Consider the following 21,008-nt stretch of genomic DNA (forward strand, 5'->3'; position numbering starts at 1 on the left):
CCATCACAAACACACACATACACAGAGTTAATACATATTCCCAGTATGCAGCAATTAAAAGGACACATTTCTGCAAGGAGATCTACAATGAAGATTTCTTTTGGGGATGGCATTCTATTCTTTATGTTTACTTTAGTAAAACAATGTGCATGTGAGCTACTGGTTGGGTAGCACAAAGAACTTCATTAAACAGAACTAAATAAAATCAGTTAGAAAAACAACTATTAAAAGAAATTGTACTTTATGTTTTCAATTTGCTTGTTCAGGACTTGCCTCCTGATTCATGGGATTAAACTGCGGGACACTTACCTTCGAGGATGATTGGCATCAAACAACGTGTTGTCATCATCCTCATCATCCTGTTCTAAAGGTGTCAGTTCCATGTTTTCTATATTAGTGTCCAAAACTCCGTATCTCCTAGTCTTTCGGTTTCTTCTTCTCATCCTATTAAAGAGAACGTATTAATAAACATTACTTAAATATGGTACAGATGATCCTTATATTTATTTGTAAATTAAAAATAAAGTATCCCCTCTGTTTCTGACAGAGGAGATTCTCAATATCAGAATGATTCCATTTCAGAAATGTAGCCTAGGTTTTTTTTATGAAGCATGTTTGTGTGCCATCACCATTTCTTCTGACATACCCTTTTCTCTCTCTGTCAAGTTATAGTGTTGATAGATACTCCTTTAAGCCTTAATTTAGGTGCCATATTTTTACTGTAGCCTTCTAGTCCAACCTTTTCCCTACCTTTTCCATGCATTCTTACCTGTACAGGATTATATACTTTCAGCCCCACTGAGAAATGGCATGTCTATACATACTCAAATTCTAGACTGGGTAGCTTACAACCCTGTCTGCACCTGGGACATTTTCTGCACATCAGAACCACCTGGGACATGTTCTTTTCTTTTTTGTTAAGCCTCACATAAGGATATTCTTCCCATTGCTTTTCAGAGAGTGGAAGGGAGGGAGAAAAAGGGGAAGGGGCGGGGGGAAGTAGAGGGAGAGAGGGAGAGAGAGAGAGAGAGAGAGAGAGAGAGAGAGAGAGAGAGAGAGAGAGAGAGAGAGAGTCATATTGATTGGTTGCCTTCCCCGTGCCCCTGGTTGGGGATGGGGAATGAACCTGCAACCCAGGTGTGCGCCCACGACCAGGAATTGAACCTGAAACCCTTCAGTGCGAGGGCTGACGCTCTAACCACTAAGTAACACTGTCCAGGATCCACCTGGGATATTTTTTGTTTTCCACCTGGGGTATTTTTAAAAGCTCCATACTCAGGCTATACCGGCACACAATTAAGTCAGAATTCCCAAGCACAGGAACTAATAAGCATCAACATTTTGTTAAAGTGCTAGAAGTGATTCCAAAATACTGAAACCGCCATCCTAGAGCAGTGGTTCTTGAAGTGTGGTTCCCAGGACCAGCAGTATCACAAACATCTAGAATTTATTAGAAATGCAAATAAATCCCCATGCCACCCACACCTAGTGATTAACAAACTTTAAATTTGGGGCCTCACAACACACATTTTTAACAAACACTCCATGTGAGTTTGATGCCTGCAGAAGTTTGAGAACTACTACCCTAGGGGAATTAAAATAGTTTCGGATGCTAAACATTAATTATCTGTATATATGAAAAGGTCTCATGATTTAGAAACCTATTCTCTGCTACTCTCAAATAACTTGTTCTTTTCCTTCAAATTATTTATATCAATTTGCATTTATATGTGCTTATGTATATGACTGTTTATTTGCCTCTTTCCCACTGAATTCCATGAGGGCAGCAACCATGCCTGGCTTGCTCACCACTGCATTACTACTATGTAAGACAGTGTGTGATTAACATGCTCCTCTAAGTATTTGTTGAGAGTTTGAGTGATATCATGTCTGAGCTTCCAATCAATGCCTAAGTCATTTTTTTATGCAACAACCTTAACTCTACACAAAGGAAAATGTGTCACACAAGTATCTATGGCAGCTTAAAAACAAAACAGAAGGTATTTCAGCAAGTAATGACAAATAAGTGTACTTAAAATTCTGATTCACTCTGTTGGATGTAATGAAGTATGGTAAGAAATACTACGACTACAGCATCACCTGTAAAAACCAACACAAGCCTCTGTAAACATGATAATGGGGACCCTTGAGAGAGAACCTGTCCTACATATACATACATATATACATACAAACATACACTCAAGAAATATTAGAGTCTTACTGAGTATCAGGCATTGTGCTAGCTTTGGGGTAGAAAATACCTGGTCTCAGTGATAAAAATTTTAAACATATAACTGAGCCTGAACAAAAAACAAGCCAAATTAATTTCCACTAATCACTGCCTATAGATCTATTCTTATGCCCACCCAAACGTACTGGAACAGAAAAGAGAGGTTTAAGAATAGTACAGTATTTAAAGCTACAAATGTAAGTAAATAGTTAATACTAATATAAAAACTAGCAATATGAAATAGATTGGTGGCACTATGAGTATAAACTACTTTTTCTTTTACAGTACAAAATTAAATGTTTAGGTTATTAAATTAACAAGTATGCATATATGTGTGAATGTTTGTATGTGTGGGTGTGTGTGATTATATTCAATCTCTATCACATATTCATCTTAATTGCTTTGTTTGTTTTGATTTTTAACAATCTTTTAAAAATGTGAAACATTCTATTTCATAGGCCTTAAAAAAAATACGACAGCACACTGGCTTTGTCACATGGGTCATAGTTTGCCAGCCTCGGATTTAGATTTATAAAGGTAATTCACAGAGAAACTGAGAACAGAAGTGATAAAAATACTGACTCTGGAAACAGAAACATAAAAAGTACAGGGTGTTATAGTTCACTAGTGGTCCTTTTGAACCACATGATTTAATAACATGTGCATGTATTCCTTTGATTTGAAAAAGTGGAGGAAGACACCTGGCAGCAAAAGTTAAGGATATTCAGTTATAATTACTCCTCTTCCCGTTTGCCAGTCTTTTGCTCAATTTCTAAACATTCATCTTTCTAAACATTCATCTTCAGTCAACAAAGAAGAATTAATGTCATGGGAAATTATTTTTAGAAATAAACCAGATTCTTCCAGGTTATGTATTATATATTAAACTAGAGGCCCGGTGCAAAAAATTCATGCACAGGAGTCGGGGGGAGGGGGAGTGTCCCCTCAGCCCAGCCTGCACCCTCTCCAATCCGGGACCCCTCAGGGGATGTCTGACTGCCGGCAGTCGGACATCCCTCTCACAATCTGGGACCACTGGCTCCTAACTGCTCACCTGCCTGCCTGCCTGATTGCACCTAACTGACCCCCCTGCTGGCCTAGTCGCCCCCAACTGCACCCTCCCCCGCAGGCCTGGTTGCCCCTTACTGCCCCCTATGCTGGCCTGGTTGCCCCCAACTGCCAGCCTGGCTGCCCTCAACTGCCCCTCCCACAGGCCTGGTTGCCCCTTACTGCCCCCTATGCCGGCCTGCTCACCCCCAACTTCCCCCCCTGCCAGCCTGGTTGCCCCCAACTGCCCCCCCTGTGGGCCTGGTTGCCCTATGCAGCCTGCTGCTCAGTCGTTTGGTCACCCCTCACTAACCCCCCTGCCGGCCTGGTCGCCCCACGCAGCCTGTTCGGTCGTCCGTTCAGTTGCGATGGTCGCTTAGGCTTTTGTATATATAGATAGTAAATATGTTAATAGCTTGGTCATTGCTGGACATAGGATACCTTGGAAACTCTTGAAAAAGGGAATAATATGATCACAGAGCTTAAGGACTTTTGAAATTTAATCTCAGCTGTCACTCTTCTCCACTCTCATGGTCTTCATCAGACCTTGAATGAATTCCCAATCTTTCACTATGTGGCTAAACAAATCTGCCTACTAACACTATTTTTTCTATCTGTGTTCAGTGTAAATACTTGACTGGACTTCGTGAGTCTTTGTTATTTATGCTAGTTTGTACTGTCCTTTAATCATTTGTATAACTGTCTTCCAAACATAAATCCAAGCTCTTGAAAAACAAGTCACTATGTAGATAGTGAATGCATTGTTATATACCAAATAAATGGGGAATGCAGATAAATTTAAATTGATTTAGTATTTTAGTAAATGCTATTAGTTTATATAAGAATAAGTAAAAAAAATGTATAGTGTTAAGTAGAACTTATTTTTTTTTCCATTTTAGAGTCATTTCTCTATTTCAGTTACAGTTGACAGACATTATTACATTAGTTTCAGGTGTATACCTCAGTGATTAGACATTGCATAATTTAATGTCAATATGTGATCATCCCAATAAATCTCACACCCGTCTAACACCATACATAGTTATTAGAATATTATTAACTATACTAGAGGCCTGGTGCACAAAATTCGTGCATGGGGGGGGGTGTCCCTCTGCACCTGCACCCTCTCCAATCTGGGATTTCTCTTGCAATCTGGACTGCTGGCTCCTAACAGCTCACCTGCCTGCCAGCCTGATTGCCCCTAACTACTCTGCCTGCCTGCCTGATCGCCCCTAACCACTCCCCCCTGGCGGTCTGATTGCCCCTAACCATTCTCCCCTGCCAGCCTGATCACCCCTAACTGCTCTCCCCACCGGGCTGATTGCCCCTAACCATGTCTGCCCCAGCCCCCACCACCATGGCTTTGTCTGGAAGGACACCTGGTCTAATTAGCATATTACCCTTTTATTAGTATAGATTCCCTGTGCTGTACTTTATATTCCCAGAGAATTTATACTTGAAATGAACTTCCCTAAAAGTGTCTTTCCTAAATTCAAACATATAGGCAGTGATAGTTACATGGTTGTGACAGCTTCATGGCCATGGAAACATCAAATATAAGAAAACATGTATATACCCATATGCATTGGTTTTTCTCAGAGAAGGTAAAAAAACAGCTGTAAAACTTTAAAATTAATAGGCTGATTCAATGAACCATCTACTTAAAATACTAACAAACATTATGTGTACATTATAATACGCATAAAAATATACTAAAATTTTTAGTAAAAAGGCTTTTACCTTTAAATATGCAGTGTACATTATTTTTTAAGAAGTCTATTTTTATTTTTAAGTGAATATTCAGAAAGTTATACTTTTACTGCCCTTTTCATACCAACCGAAAAAACACACAGGAGCACCAAAATTAGATGGAGAGGTAGAAATCTTAGACTTTTGCCCTAAATTTTTCAGTTACAGTTGTCATTAAATATTATTTTATACTAGAGGCCCGATGCACAAAATTTGTGCAAGGGGCTCGGCCCCCTCTGCCACAGTGGCTGCCTCTGCCTCAGCCCCTACTGCCAGGGCTTCATCCGGAAGGTCGTCCAGAAGGACATCTGGTCTAATTAGCATATTATGCCTTTATTATTATAGATTAGTTTCCATTGTACAGCATAATGGTCAGATAATTACATAATTTATGAAATGATCCCCTAATAGTTCTAATACCCACCTGGTGCCATACATAGTTACTAGAATATTATTATTTTTAAAAAAATATTTTTATTGATTTCAGAGAGGAAGGGAGAGGGAGAGAGAAAGATTGAAACATCAATGATGAGAGAGAATCATTGATCGTTTACCTCCTGCATGCCCCACTCTGGGGACTGAGCCTGCAACTAGGACATGTGCCCTGACCAGGAATCGAACTGTGATCTCCTCGTTCATAGGTCAATGCTCAACCACTGAGCCATGCTGGCTGGGCTGTTAGAATATTATTGATTATATTTCCTATGCTGTACTTTGCATTCCTGTGACTATTTGTAACTACCAATTCGTACTTCTTAATCCCTTCATTTTTTCACCCAGCTCCCCAACCTCCCTCCCATCTGGCAACCTTCACTTTGTTCTCTGTATCTCTGAGTCTGTTTGATTATTTTGTCATTATTTTTAATCACAAGAGTAAAGGAGGCTTTAAACTTAGACAATTTTAATAGCTACGGTTCTTTTCCTACAAATGAATGCTTCCATTGAGCTCATGATACCCAAATTTGTCTATGTGTGTTGATAATTACATATGTATAGTTTATAGACATGCACACTCTTCTATTAAACATAGTAAATGAATACTGCAATCTGAAAACAAATTTTGTTGGCTCTTAGTTTAAAAAAAATAGGGACTTTATCTATAAATGCATAGAGATGGAAATATGGAGGCCTAAAAGGGTAAAAGAAAATAGCTACATGGTTTATTATATTGAATTATATTCATTCATCACATGGCATGCACAGGTTAATGATTGTGATCAGATCCCTTCTAGGTATTCAAGTGATTATTCAAATAGTTATCCTACACAGATGCAGATTCCATTACACTCAGGTTGGTAAGAATCATTTCTGCTTAAATAACCTGTTAAAGCTACAGTAGAAAAGTAAAACTAAACTACTAAAGTAAGCTTAATAAAATTTTATGTAAAAATGTATGATGCAACATAAAATAAACACTACAGAATAAAACTCCATTTCATTTTACTACTCTGTGAAAGTAAGAAAACCGACCAAGGTAAATTGCTATAGCCATCTGACTTTATTCTTTTATTTTCCCTTTTAAGTGAATACCTGTAGGGTATTATTGACTATGGAATAATATAAAGAATATTATTCCTTAATTTCTTCTATAGCACATTCAAAAGAAGACTGAGGAATATTTTACGGTATATTTTATGCACAAATAACCCCTATGTGATTAGACATAATGATAAAGCAGAGTATATCTTCATAAATAAAGGTACAACTACTGACCTGCAATATTTTTCTTGACTATTTTTTGCAAAGCAGTGAATTAGCAACTAAGAATGACTTATTTATTTTGACTTTATGTAACTTTTAATACATAAATCCAAATAAATTACTTGAAAGAAAGGTACACTTCATTATATTATGGTGAAAACAAGTTGTTATATAGATGAATTTGGACTAATTAGACTTTTCCCCCTTTTTTAATTGAATTTGTTGCAGTGACCTCAGTTCACAAAACCATGCAGTTTTCAAGTGTACAACTCAACAAAACATCATCTGCACAATGCATTGTGCGCCCATCACATCAAGCAAAGTCTCTTTCCATCTCCACTTTAGCCCCCTTGCTCACCTCCAACTACCCCCAAACCCTTTTCCCTCTGGCTAACACCGCACTGTTGTCTGTGTCTGTGTTATAAGTATGTGTTTTGCTAATCCCTTCACCTTTTTTTCATCCAGCCCTCACACCCCACTCTGAGAGCTGCCAGTCTGTTCCACGCATGTATCCATGCCTATTGTTCATCAGTTTACTTTGTCCATTAAAACAAAACAAGAATGATTTTAAACTATTTTTTTTTGCCATTGTGACATAAGGAAATAAAAATGAGTGAGCCACAATTTTAGTCTATGACTTTCATCAAGAAATCCAACACAATTGGATATATGACATATAGTAAAAATTATTTATTTCATCTTCATTTCCTTGCCCAAATTCAGTCCATCAGTTGTCATTTCAAGTTTTTCAATAAGTAGACACTAATAAGAGATAAGAGTCTGTCATGGGTTAATTGTGTCCCCCAAAATTCACATGTTGAAATCCTAACATTATATTGTATTACATTCATTCATCACATGGCATGCACAGGTTAATGATCTTGACCAGATTTCTTCTAGGTATTCAAGTTATTATTAAAATAGCTATCCTATATAGCGATGCAGATTCCTCAATGTTCCATTACACACAGGTTGGTAATAATTATTTGTTAAAATAATATGAGAAAGTTACAGTAGAAAAATTAAACTACTAAAGTAAGCTTCATAAATTTCACCAGGTGACCTTACTTGAAGATAGGGTGTTCACAAAGTCAATCACGTTAAAATGAAGCTGCAAACACAAAGTCCTATTGATTGTACTTCCTGAGATTCATTGAGGTTCACTTACAGTGCTCACCACTGCTATCAATTTCCTTGACTATTAAAATAGCTTCCTACCTGTCTTTTCCTATCTACTCTGGTCACCCACTAACCTCCCCTCCATCCTCTAAAACCTCCAATAGTTTCCTACTATTCAGCATTAAGTAATAATTCTGTAATAAAGCCCATAAAGTTCAACACTGGAAGGCTCAGTCACCTCTCTAGCCTCACCTAGTTCTTCACTCTAAATTCTACTTCACTTTCATCACTCCAGCCACAACCCTTTCTCTCATTCCCTTGCTTTCTGTCACTGTCCTCACACTCTTCCCCACCCACTACAATATTATGTTAATAACTATTCATCTTTCAGCTCCAGCTCAAGTACCACTTTCTTAGGGAAACCTCCTTTCCAGGTTAATCTAGCTCAGTCACAGATACCTGTTATTGGCTTCTATAGCACCCATGTACATCTCCTTTAAAGTACTTGCTCGATATGTTTTGTGTACTTATTTGTATCCAATTATTTGTCTTTCCTACTGGACCATCATTTTATGGAAGCAGAAAACAGGTCTGTCCTTGCTCACTACCAAACCCACAAAACACAGGCATTGGCATAAAGCAGATGCCTAATAAATATGTTAACCAAATTACTTAACTGAAATATATGGATTCACAATATACCTTGCATTTTCTCTGTACAACAAAGATAGCTATAATTTTGTATGCAAATCATCACTTTTTGGAATAAGAGAAGCCTAAATGGCATTATCTTCAGAAACATACCACAGCAAAATTTAGGGAAGCTAGCCAATTTTTAAATCATAATATGAATAATAGCCTTCTGACTCAGGACAAAAAAAAAAAAAAGGTACTAGAATGATTGAATATTAAATATGCACTCACTCCAGGTGTGGTGTTTTAGGGAGAGCCCAGGTGATGCTCATACACTGCACAAATCAGATCCACCAATACGCTGTGCTGTGGAGTTTCATTTTTATCTTTTGGGTATGAATGTGTGCCATATTATAACATGTCGTTATCTTTCATTTATTCACTAAACAAGTTTATCTTTTCAAAACCTAAACTGAATTTTTGCTTTTCTCGTTAAAATTATCAGCATTCTACATGAAAGCCATATGATACCAGTGGTACTGTACAGGATAAAATGAGTTACTTTGACTGATCTCTCAATGTCATTATGATTATTCCACTCTGATGTAAAGCAATGGTGCTCTCGGGAGCTACTGATTCCAAAGTAAAGTTTTCAAACTACTGTGTTTTTTAATTCTTTTGCTTTCTTTTCATAATTATTATTGGATCCTCTCTGGTTGCCTCTCAGTTTCCAAGCTCTGTCACTATAACAACCTTGGCCAAGTGCAGCACTGAATAGAAGATTCCTCCAAAAAAGCACCTGCCACTGGTCATCTACAGTAAAACATTCACTGCTAACAACCAAAAGTTAAATAAAAAGATTGAATAGATGTTAGTCTATGTTTAGGATATTGCAACCCTGCTTTCTCTGATAGCCTTTTCTCACCAAGCTCCTTGCAATTCAGCACATCCTATCAGTTATTAAGCTTATATTTGTCTCCCATTTGATGGTATTCTGGTGGGTACCCCCAATGAAGTGAATCCTAAGTAAATGTCACAGAGGTTAGCTATGAAGTATCCTGTATGAAAATACATTCATAGCACATAGCTCCCTTGCGATCTCTCTTCTTTGTCTGTTAATGGATTGCCCAGTGTTCTCATTTAGGCCCTGAACCTTGGAAATTATTCTTACCTCCATTTTTAAAAGTTCAGCATGATTTACTTCCTGAACAACTTTAAAGTCCTATTTACAATCTAGCACCCCCAAGATTCATCACAGCTGGCCTTTGACCGACTCTAGGACCAACCCCTCCAGCCGATTTCTCTTATTTCTCCTTTTATTCCTCCCAAGCTCGTTAGACCTACACTCTTTTACTGATTATACTTTCAGAGGTCAGATATCATACAGAGTATGGTGTGGAGAGGTAGTAGATAAGATAGTAAACTCCCCCCCCCCCCAAATATATTACAATTATAATTCTAGATACAAAAAAAAAAAATCACTTAAAAATAGTTACTGAGTTTGCACATATGCCAAACATTGAGCTAAAGAGCTTACAGACACTACCTGACAACTGGTAATTCGCATAACAATTACGTAAGCACCCTCATTTTATACATATAAAGGCAGAGCTTGGAAAAAATACTCAAATACAAGCAATTTGACTCCCAAGCCTGGGTTCTTAAACATTAAGCCATACTGTATTCCTAGTGAATCAAAGTAATGTTAACCAAGGTAACAAAAGTCACTACCAGTCTTCTGATCCCCTAATACAATGGTCTTATATTATATCAGATTGGATATGTTATCCTGGTGAACTGTATTTATTGGTTAATCTTTTTATGGCAAAGAGTAATAACTTGGTAGCTACTTGCATTAATAAGTACATTTATGTTCTTCTGGTTAAACCATCTCTTAGTTTTTATCACTGTAACAGAATCTGCTTCTCCCTTAACAGAACCATGATTTTGTTTAGACAGCAATTGAGCCCAGACCTAAGAGATACACAACGGTCATAATAATTGGTATAAACCATGAAAATGTAATAGTCCTTTTGTCAGTCATTGTCTAGGGTTGAGTGGATGAAGCAGTGCAGACAAATGGAGTAGTATGGTTTCTGGAAAAAGATTTTTCTCCCTTATTATATATATATATATATATATATATATATATATATATATATAAATAAATGTTGCATTCAGGATCCCTTTCTTCTTTTCTGGTTGAGACACTAATTGTGTGAGAACATAATGCTAAAAACTGAAATAGCCATCCTAGAGAGACAAGGATGGAAAAAGCCATAAATAATTGCTTAATATTTTCAATATCAATAGAATTTGTTTTATTATTCTGTACAGCGCAAATTCATCCCAATGAAAGAGTAAAAATATCATCAGTCAGTTCTGGAACTCAGCAATATAGAAGGAATGCCAAAAGTAGAATTCAAACTCTGGGTTCTGGAAGAGCTTGGACACTTTCCAGCTCTATGAACTTTAGTATTCTCACTTCATATGGCAGACATTACTAATGTTCACCAAATCTGGAAAACACACACACACTTTCCAGCTCTTTATACAATTAGACTCATTTGTAGGCTGAAGCAGTCAAAAACCCCTGTGTAGTCTTTAGTCTCTCTTGCCAAGCTCTGACAACTGTGAAGGGCTTATGTTGAAATGGCAAAACCTCTGAAGTAAACAGATGATTTTAAAGATATTGGAAATGATGACAGGCTAAGTCTTTTAATCAAGGTAACACAGGTTATGATGAGGTAACAGTCCTAATCTCAATGGCTTAACGCAATAACAGCTTATTGCTCCATTATGAAAATTCAGCTACAGACTTGGACTGTCCTCCATGTGGTATCTCAGCAATTTGGCTGGCCTTAACCCTATGGATTTTTGTTTGTTTGTTTAATATATTTTTATTGATTTCAGAGAGGAAGGGGGAGGGGAGAGAGAGAGAGAGAGAGAGAGAGAGAGAAAGAGAGAGAGAGAGAGAGAGAGAGAGATCAAAGCTGAGAGAGAATCATTGATTGGCTGCCTCCTGCACACCCTGCAGTGAGGATCAAGCCTGCATCCCCCCCGAATGTGCCCTGACTGGAATTAAATGTGACCTCTGGCTCATAGGTCGACGCTCAACCAGTGAGCCACCCCGGCTGGGCTTAACCCTACGGTTTTGCTTGAAGAATAATAATGACCTTCTAAGAGTAATCTTTTCTTTTATAATAGATTTTACTGTGAGAAAAAATGCCCTACACAGAGAAAGAAACTCTAAGTAGTATTAAGTAAGATCTTCATACTTCTTCATTCTATCAATAAGAAGAAAGCTTGATTGATGCTAACAATGTTTGGACAATGTTCAGAACTCATATACTTTTTGCTTCCAGAATACAGGATGAAAACTACTCATTTCGGTGAATGCCCATTTTGGACTCCCACAAATCTCCAAATCTTCACCACCTACCTATATAGCAAAATACAGAATTCACTAAGAACACTCACTCATTAGGCAACTACTTATGCAGAGCCTACATGATGTTGTACATAATGTTCAGGACTGGGTATTTAGCAGGGAATAAGACAGACAATGAGCGTCTTCTCATAGAGATTCTATATTCATTTTAGGCAGCCTACTAGGGTTCCTACTGCCTTGCATATATATTTTTCAGTTTCTACAGAGAGAATCTAATTGTTGTTTGGAATATTTCCAGACTCAAAGTGGAAGTTATTTCTAGTCACATATTCAATATAAATGAATTAGATGAAAACAAAACAATTTGGAAGTTTAATGGGCTTTAAGTATTTTTTACAAGTAAAATATTTTCAGTGTTACCTCCTATCAGTTAAAGAAATTATGATTTATCCTTCCCCCTTAGCGAAACCAACTAATGCTGGTATGCTCTCACTCATACTGTGGAAGTGGGGGTCCAAAATGGGAACTCACCGAAATGAGTAGTTTCCATCCTGTAATCTGGAAGCAGAGAGTATGAGTGCTGAACATTGTTAGCATCAATCAAGCTTTGGGCATCATGCAGACAACTAAATTTAGGATTTAGACTGAATGAATGCAATAGATACAGGTTAAAGAGTGCAGTTTTTCTTAGGTATCGTTCAGAATTGGGCGGTTAACACATGTGAGAGTTATCTAATAGGATCGGACTGAAAAGACTGTACCCTCCCAAGCTTTACAGAAATAAAAATAGAAAAACCAATGGTAATAGACATTTATATGTATGGGGTGGGCAAAAGTAGGCTTACAGTTGTGAATACTTAAAACCATACAAAAACCGTAAACCTACTTTTTGCCAACCCATATATATATAATTTATAAATAAGGTAGAAGCAAAATGAAAAGGATGATCCCCCAAATGTTATCATCCAGCCCATAACTCATAAGAAACATAATACACAGGGTACTCTGTATCTACTCATATAAACACTGATTAGTATTCCTATTAAGTGGCCATATTGTACAAATACAAATGCTACTAAATAGGAATCCTGCCCTTACGTAGTTTGCGTCCTAATGGGCACAATGACAAAGTAAACAGTATATAGAGCAGAAAGAGAGAAGTATTAAAATATATTGGGGTTGAGTACAAGATTACTCCCTCTTCAGGGAAAGTGTGCCCTTTTTGAGGCAAGGTACAGCGCGTGGGAGGTGGGGTGCTAGTTTATAAAGAAAAGGGAGCAACTACTTGGTGGTTCAGATTGTCCCCAAAGCACCAGCAGCTTTTAAGACAGTCATCTTCACATCTCTCACCCAGGCAGGCACCCCTGACAGTGGGAGCCTGGTGTTGCCCACTCTCCAGGCCCCTAAAAGCTGCATGGCCGGAAGGTCAGCAGCAGGCAGCCCACCGCAGGCCTGCGGGAAGGCTCCCCAGGGCTGCGCCTCACCTGACAGTCCTGACGACGAAGTACACCAGCACCGCGCCGCTCACCACCATCAGTACGGTCAGGGCCCGCTGGGTCATGGGCTTTTCGCCGGGGTTGGGGCTCACAGCGAGGCCGCCACCCACTGAGCCTTCTTCCCCCGCCTTCCCCGCTAGGTCATCCGCTGCAAGCGCCGCCCCGGGGCTGCTGCCATTGCCGCCCTCTGCACCCCGTGGCCTCGCGGCTTCGGCCGGAGCGCGGCCCGGGACCTGGGCGGCGGTGGGGCCGGGCGGGAGGGGGGACAGCGTCCGCGGCCCGCGATCGGGAGGTCCGGGATCCGGAGCGGCCTCGGCCGCCTGCAGCAGCACCGCCAGGGGCCCTCTGAACCCGGGTAGGAGCAGCAACAGCAGGAGGGCGGAGGCGAGGAGGCGGCCGAGGCAGCAGCGGCGGTGCAGGGCCCTCATGGTCCCCGACCAGCCTCTCACCACGCCGGAGCCGCCGGGACCGCCGCCCTGGCTCCCGGAGGGACCATGGGCGCAACGGAGAACGGGGCAGCCGTGACCAAGTCCTGGGGAGAGGCCCGGCCGCGGCAGGTGGCACAGGCGACAGCAGTTGCAGGGGCGGCGGAGGCCGGGAAACCGGAAGTTCGCACATCTCAGCAGCCACTGCTACTAAGGACGCGCTCGGTTGCTAACACGTCGGGGCGGGCGCGTCCAGTGACGTCAGGGGCGCGGAGCCCCTGCGCACGTGTCCTGCCTGTAGGCGAGGGGTCTGGCTCTGTGCTTAGGTCCTAAGTAAAAAGGTAAAGAAAAGGAAAGTGTTGAGCGATTCTTTGCACAAGGAGGCCGTGGGAGGTGGCGAGCTCACGTTTTGAGTCCCTTGGTGCGGAGCTGCAGAAGCACAGCCCACCCATGATTAAGACCTTGACCTGCCTCTCAGCTCAGGTACAACTTGTAGATGTCTCTTCCTGTCTCTAGGTCCTGACCTTCCTTTCCTGAGAGCATTTGCTTTAGAAAACGTGTAATTGTCAATTCACTCTCTGCCCTTCTGAGATACGCATCTTTTTAAAAGCTTGTGGCTTTTGCCAGTTGTGCAACCCAGGGCTGTCTTAAGGACCCGGGAGCCATCTTTTGAAATGTAATCAAGAGAACACCCCTCTCTTCCAGTCTGTGGAAAGGTAGGAGCCTAACCTAGGCAGGCACCTTGTTTCAAGTTGTTGTAGAACTACCTCCTGTCTTGAAGCTAAGAGAAAAAGTTAACTTTTCCTTGGAATAAGGCCAATTTGTGAACATAAGGGGCCTCTGATGCCCCCTTCTTCAACTTTTAAAACCTCTTCCAGCTCTTTGTTTCTTTCTGGGTAGCTGGGCTCAGAGGTTGGAGAGGATGTATTGAGACCTCAAACTGAAAATAGACAATGGAGGTGGCAGGCCCCTATGTGAAGAGGAAAGATGCTGAGCCCCTCCAGGATGTGGTCTAACTGGCGACATGACAACTAGGTGAAGGAACCCTATGGCTTAAAGATACTTTTTTTTTGAGACCTAAGGGAAGGGGTGACTTGCTCCTTGCCTAGGGGTGTACCAGCCTAGTGGTATAAATCCTCTAAACTCCCAAATATCGGGACACTTGGTTTGGTTTTGGCCGGCTGAGTTGTCCACTCAGGTCCTGAGTGTATTTATTTTCTAGGGGAAAAAAAAAAAATCCTCACCTGCTTTTGCTGCCATGTGTTTGAATTCCTACCCACAAGACAGGAATCAAGAGTACAGAGTACTGTCTCTGGCCAGGGGCTATCTCTGGCCAGAGACCACCCCAACCACCACTGACATTACAATAATCTTGAATAATGTCTTCCTTACCTGTTTAAGTTTGACATCACTACCATGGAACTTTGGCTTGAGCAGATACTAACAAACAACAACTACAAACCTGGGCAGAAGCCAAAGTTAATATTTGCTCTTTTCTTAAAACACTTATACTCAACAAGTTGTTTAGAGTTTCTGCTTGTGTAGCACTGTGCTAAATGATGAGTGTAGAGAATAGACAAATATGACCCTTGCTCTCATAGCACTTTGGTTCAAATGGAAGTAACAAAATAAACAATTGGACTCATTCTGAAAGCTGAAATGTGTGTTATAAATGACAAGAGCAGATCTAGAGTAAAAAATTTGTAAAGGACTATTGTAGGTGGTGTGGACAGGACAGTGTCTTTAGCTGCTTGGGGGTAGCAGATTAATGTAATTGCTTCTGGCTGGTAGAATTGAAGGTACTAGGCAACTTAATGCTGGGTTTCCGTGTGAGCAAGACCATTATGACACACCCTAATTTTAGCTTCCAGCTTGGCATTTATCAATAACAAGGTAGCTCCTTGGATTTCTTACCTCCCTTATTCACAGGTTTATTCAGAGCCATATATGAAAAAAGTCCAATATTCAACACATCAAAAAAAGCGCATCATCTTTCATTCCTTGCAATATCACACTTTACTATTGTGTTCCTTTCCCTGATTACTGGCATTATCCTTCTCCAGGGTGCTCAGGCATAAAAGCTTGACCTCATCCTTTCCCTGTGGCTTCCCATCTGCAGCAATCCTTGCCAGTAACTGGAACATGCAAAGTGCTAAGTAATTCTGAAATAGCTGAGTCAAACTAATGGTGCCAAATGATTAGAGCATACTATGTTCTAAGTTTCTCCAAATGTGACTCTCAGGCACCTGAATCAGAATCAGAAATGAGATTTGTTAAAAATGCAGATTTTAGGTCATTATTCCAGAAAATCTGAGCCAGAATTTTTGGGAATGGGAACATGGACTAGATTTGTATTTTTCTTAAGCTCTCAGGTTGATTTTCATTTACACTTAAGATTAAGGCTCTTTTTCATTTCCCTCACCAACTACATCTAGATGTGTTACCTTCTTCACTCCCTAACATCTTTTTTATTAATCACCTCTTCTCTGTTCCCTGCTCTGACAAGGAATCATTTTTGTATCACTAAATACACTGGTATGCTCGTCTCACAGCCCGATATACCTTCAGTTAAACTCTATACATTACAGCCAGGGTAAAATTTCAAACTTAGATTTCTCTTAATATAACAAACAAATCTATTTTTCCCACAAAGATTCTCAGTCCTCAACACCAGGCAAAGTAACTGCAAATTATTATTTTGTATGTGTTGTTTTAGCAGAATCCTATCCTATCCTATCTAATAAAGAGGGAATATGCAAATTGATCATCACACTGTCACAAAGATGGCGGTGCCTACAGCAGAGGCGGGGTTTCCATAACACAAGCTGGCTGCACCCACAGCAGTGGACGAATTCCCGTAACAAGTCTTAAGGAGCAATCAGCAGGGACCTAAGGCTGTGTAGTGCTGGGCCGGAGCAGGGGACCTGAGCCTGTGCCCCGCACCCGGTGGGGCTTGACAGGGGACATCAGGCTGCACTCTCTGTCCCGGCGTCAGGCTGGGGGACCTCAGGCTGTGCCCTCTGCCCAGTAGGGCTTGACAGGGGAACCTCAGGCTGTGTCCCCCACCCATCAGGGCTTGATGGGGGACCTCAAGGTGCGCCCCCCCATCCTGGTGCTGGGCCAGGAGACCTCAGGCTGATCTCCCCGCCCTGGGCTGGGGGACCTCACGCCATGCCCCCATCCCGGTGCCAGGGGACCTGAGGCTGCACCCCCTGCCTCTCGCCTGGCCAGAGGACTTGAGGCTGTGCCCCCAGCCTGGCGGGGCTTCATGGGGGACTTCAGACCACGTCTCTGGCCTGGTGGGGCTTGAAAGGGGACCTCAAGGCATGCCCCCCACCCCGGTGCCGGACCAGGGACCTCAGGCTGTGCCGCCCGCCTTGGCACCAGGCCGAGGGACCTCAGGCTGTGCCCCCACCCGGCGCTGGGCCAGGGGACCTGAGGCTGCGCCCCCCTGCCTGGCAGGGCTTGACGGGGGACCTAAGGCTGCACCCCCCCCCCCACCCTGTGGGACTTGATGGGTGCCCTGAGGCTTTGCCCCCACCAGGCAGGGCTTGACGGGGGACCTGAGGCTGCGCCCCCTGCCCGGTGCCGGGCCAGGGGACCTGAGGCTGTGCCACCCGCCTGGTGGGGCTTGATGGGAGTGGGGCCGGCTGGGTCTGGATCTTGCCCAATGGGGGTGGGGCCGGCTGGGTTTGGGTCTCGTGTGATTTTGAGGCACCGCAGGTGGGCGAGGACTTGACTCTGGGTCCCGCGGCGCATCCCAGACTCTGACAGGAGGAAGACTTTCATATACATTTTACTAATTTTCTTTCATCTCTGACACTTCTATTATAGAGAAAAGGCAAATAGCAATATTAAACTATTTCCTCTAATTAATCCCCTTTTAATGTGCACGAATTTCGTGCAACGGGCCACTAGTATTATTTATAAAACATCATGAAACAATAGTTTCAATTCCATCACAGGACCTGGGAGCAAGTTTCCTGGGAGAAAATATTATATTTTGCTTGTGTAATATAATACTACAATTTTTGGTACATATGTCTATTTAAAAGTTAAGTTGTCAAACTAAGTATAATTGGTATTTCTTATTTTTTTCAATTAATAATAATAATACTTGTGCATTTACTTGTTTTCAGTTGGCTTGCACAAACATTGTACCAAGCACTCAAAATTTAAAACATTTAGGGAGAAAAATTATTAGAACATGAAATATATATCAATTTACTTAAATTAATTTGCATACTGAAAAAAGACCACCATTATTCTAATTTATCAGGGAACTCTGATAGCTGTCAGATACCAGTCTTTCATAGAAATATAATTAAAAACCATTGGCCTGCTGAGTAAAATCTCAATCCCACGGTGGTACTGAATGATAATTTTGTATATTAATTAAGCATTGTCTACCAAATATAGTGTTATCAAATGTTAAACAACTATCTTTGTTTTATCCTTACACACAAAAAAAATCCTTTGTTATTATTCCTACTAGAGGTGCATGAAATTCTTGCACAGGTAGGATCCCTAGGCCTGGCCAGCAATCTGGGCCGATTGGGGCCTTCCAGCTGCCGGCCAGGGCTTTCCTTCATGATTTGAATCTAGCTTATTGTCTCAATCAAATAGTGCTAGAATAATGTTGCATAAATAATAACCAACAAGATCCCAGTGTCATATAGCAAATAAGCATTTATTTCTCATATGTCTTTAGTCAAACTGGGATTGACTGATTAAGATGACCCTGTATAGGCTTGGTTCCAGATCACAGGTTTAGTTCAATTTTACACCAGACACCTCTCATTTTTCTGGGATTGGACAACTATCTCGGTCATGTACATGTCAAGTCTAAGATCAGAACTTCCTGGGGCAGAGTGATGAGGGGAAGGGGAATGAAGACTATGCATAAAAAAAAGGGGGGAGCTATGTGTGTTGCTTTAAAAAACAAACAAACAAACAAACAAACAAAACAGCCCTCGCCGGTTTGGCTCATTGGGTAGAGAGTCAGCCTGTGGACTGAAGGGTCCTGGGTTTGATTCCAGTCAAGGGCACATGCCTGGGTTGTAAGCTCTATCCCCAGTAGGGGTCATGCAGGAAGTAGCCAATCAATGATTCTCTCTCATCATTGATGTTTCTATCTCTCCCTCTCCCTCTCTGAAAATTAATAAAGATATATTAAAAAAATAAAAAGAAATAAAAACCAAACAACAATGAAAACAATTGGTTCCCCAAAAAACCTTCTTCATGCCTATGACATGAATCTCATTGGAACTGGTATGACACATGGCCACTTCTAGCTTAGGAATTAGAGAATTTTAATATTTAGATGGCTATAAACCAAATTGTGTTTATGTTAGTCAGGAAAAATAAGAACATTTACATTGATAGGCATTTCATTTTCATTTTCATTTTCATTTCATTCTAATAATGAACAAGGTTAAATAAATATTCTCTGGTGTCAAAATTGCCTTTCTTGTCCAAGGTAGGAGGTTGGCTCAACTATAATAGTCACATTTGACAGAAGGAATCTTTTTTTTTTTTTCATTTCTTTATTGATTGTGGTATTACATATGTGTCCTTATTCCCCCATTACCCCCACCCCCCCCCCCCATTCATGCCATTACCCCCCTGTTGTCTGTGTCCATTGTTTAGGCTTATATGCATGCATATAAGTCCTTTGGTTGATCCCTCCCCCTTACCCCTCCCCTCCCCTACCTTCCCTGAGGTTTGAGGTTCTGATTGATGTTTCTCTGCCTCTGGATCTGTTTTTGTTCATCAGTTTATGTTGTTCACTATATTACATAAATGAGTGAGATCATGTAATATTTATCTTTCTCTGCCTGGCTTATTTCACTTGGCATAATGCTCTCCAGCTCCATCCATGTTGTTGCAAGTGGTAAGAACTCCTTCTTTTTTACTGCAGCGTAGTATTCCATTGTGTAGATGTACCACAGTTTTTTAATCCACTCATCTGCTGATGGGCAGAAGGAATCTGTATACTTTTAAAATGACAGAAAACTTCCACATCAGGGGACTGTTTATACCTTGAAGTCCAAAATGAAACTGACTTAAATCCAGGAGATAATATGAATCAATCACAAACCAGGAGGCCAAGAGAATGTATACTGAAAGCTATAATGTGAAGGCATAATTGGAATGTCAAAGAGACAATAGCTGGTTTGGCTGAGCAGAAAGAGCGTCAGCCTGCATACTGAAGGGTCATGGGTTTGATTCCGGTTAAGGGCATGTACCTGGGTTGCAGGCTTGATCCCCAGCCCTGGTTGGTTGTGTGCGAAGGCAACCAATTGATGTGTCTCTCTCACATCAATGTTTCTCCTTCTGTCTTTCTCTCCTACTGTCTAAAAATCAATGGAAAAATACCCTCTGGTGAGGAGAGAGAGAGAGAGAGAGAGAGAGAGAGAGAGAGAGAGAGAGAGAGAGAGAGAGAGAGAGAGAGAGAATAAGAAGGAAACAGTGCTGTTGGGATGGGCACTGCATAATCAAGTAGGAACATGAATAAATGTTCGGGTTAAATATCTAAAAGAAAATAACCTTACAAATGGGCTATGGCTCCTGTTAGGAAAGACACAAGGTGTGTTCCAGTTTTTCTGGATTTCTGCCTCTGAAAAATTTCCAGCTGCAGTGCAGTGACCTGGGGCTCAATCAGCACATGGAAGTCTCTCTTACTAAATAGTAGAGATCAGAGTTCTGGGCTTTTGAAGTGATTGGAACCTGTGTGACAGGGTATTGAAAGGAGTGTGTGGAGGCCATAAAGTTTACGTGGGGGTTTACCACAATTCCTTGCCTGAGAGTTGGACAGTAAAACCACAGGCATGGCCACTCAAGGCTTAGTGGCTGTCAGAGGTGAGAGCAGAATAGAGATATTAAATAGAGATATTAAATGTTAAGCAGAGCTGGGGACTTTAGAATTATGGCCCAGAGATATTGAATATACCTCCTTAACACTTCTTAACATGGGAATTAAGCTGAATCACTGCTTTATGATAAAGGCCGTACCCAGAGAAACAAGGTGTGTCACACTTTAACAAAGCTTAAAATCAAGTTCTAACAAGATTTTAGAAGAGACAGAGTTAGGAGATTGAATCTTCCCAATTTTTAAACATTTAATTTAATATTTTTTCATCACCATTTATCTCCTCTATGCTTTCTTCCCCCCCCCCCCCCCGTAATTACCACACTGTTGTGCATGTCCATGAGTT

At 41.0% G+C, this 21,008-nt stretch overlaps 1 protein-coding gene across 1 annotated transcript; it reads right to left on the bottom strand.

Annotated features, from left to right (window-relative positions):
- Positions 1-305: 305 nt before the first annotated feature.
- FAM174A (family with sequence similarity 174 member A) lies at positions 306-14,005 on the bottom strand. The gene is made up of 2 exons (XM_008144514.3): positions 13,355-14,005; positions 306-444 (listed from the first exon to the last, which is right to left on the bottom strand). Exons 1-2 carry the CDS (start codon positions 13,792-13,794, stop codon positions 306-308), a joined length of 579 nt encoding a protein of 192 aa, XP_008142736.2. The 5' UTR covers positions 13,795-14,005.
- Between the last annotated feature and the right edge of the window lie 7,003 nt (positions 14,006-21,008).

The sequence above is a fragment of the Eptesicus fuscus genome, chromosome 4 (assembly GCF_027574615.1).
Source record: "Eptesicus fuscus isolate TK198812 chromosome 4, DD_ASM_mEF_20220401, whole genome shotgun sequence".
Lineage (NCBI taxonomy): Eukaryota > Metazoa > Chordata > Mammalia > Chiroptera > Vespertilionidae > Eptesicus > Eptesicus fuscus.

Excerpts from the sequence above, each read along its gene's own strand:
- FAM174A (XM_008144514.3), bottom strand. The coding sequence starts at position 13,794 with ATGAGGGCCCTGCACCGCCGCTGCTGCCTCGGCCGCCTCCTCGCCTCC. Across the intron at positions 445-13,354 it reads TTCGTCGTCAGGACTGTCAG|GATGAGAAGAAGAAACCGAA; the intron begins GTGAGGCGCAGC and ends TCTCTTTAATAG.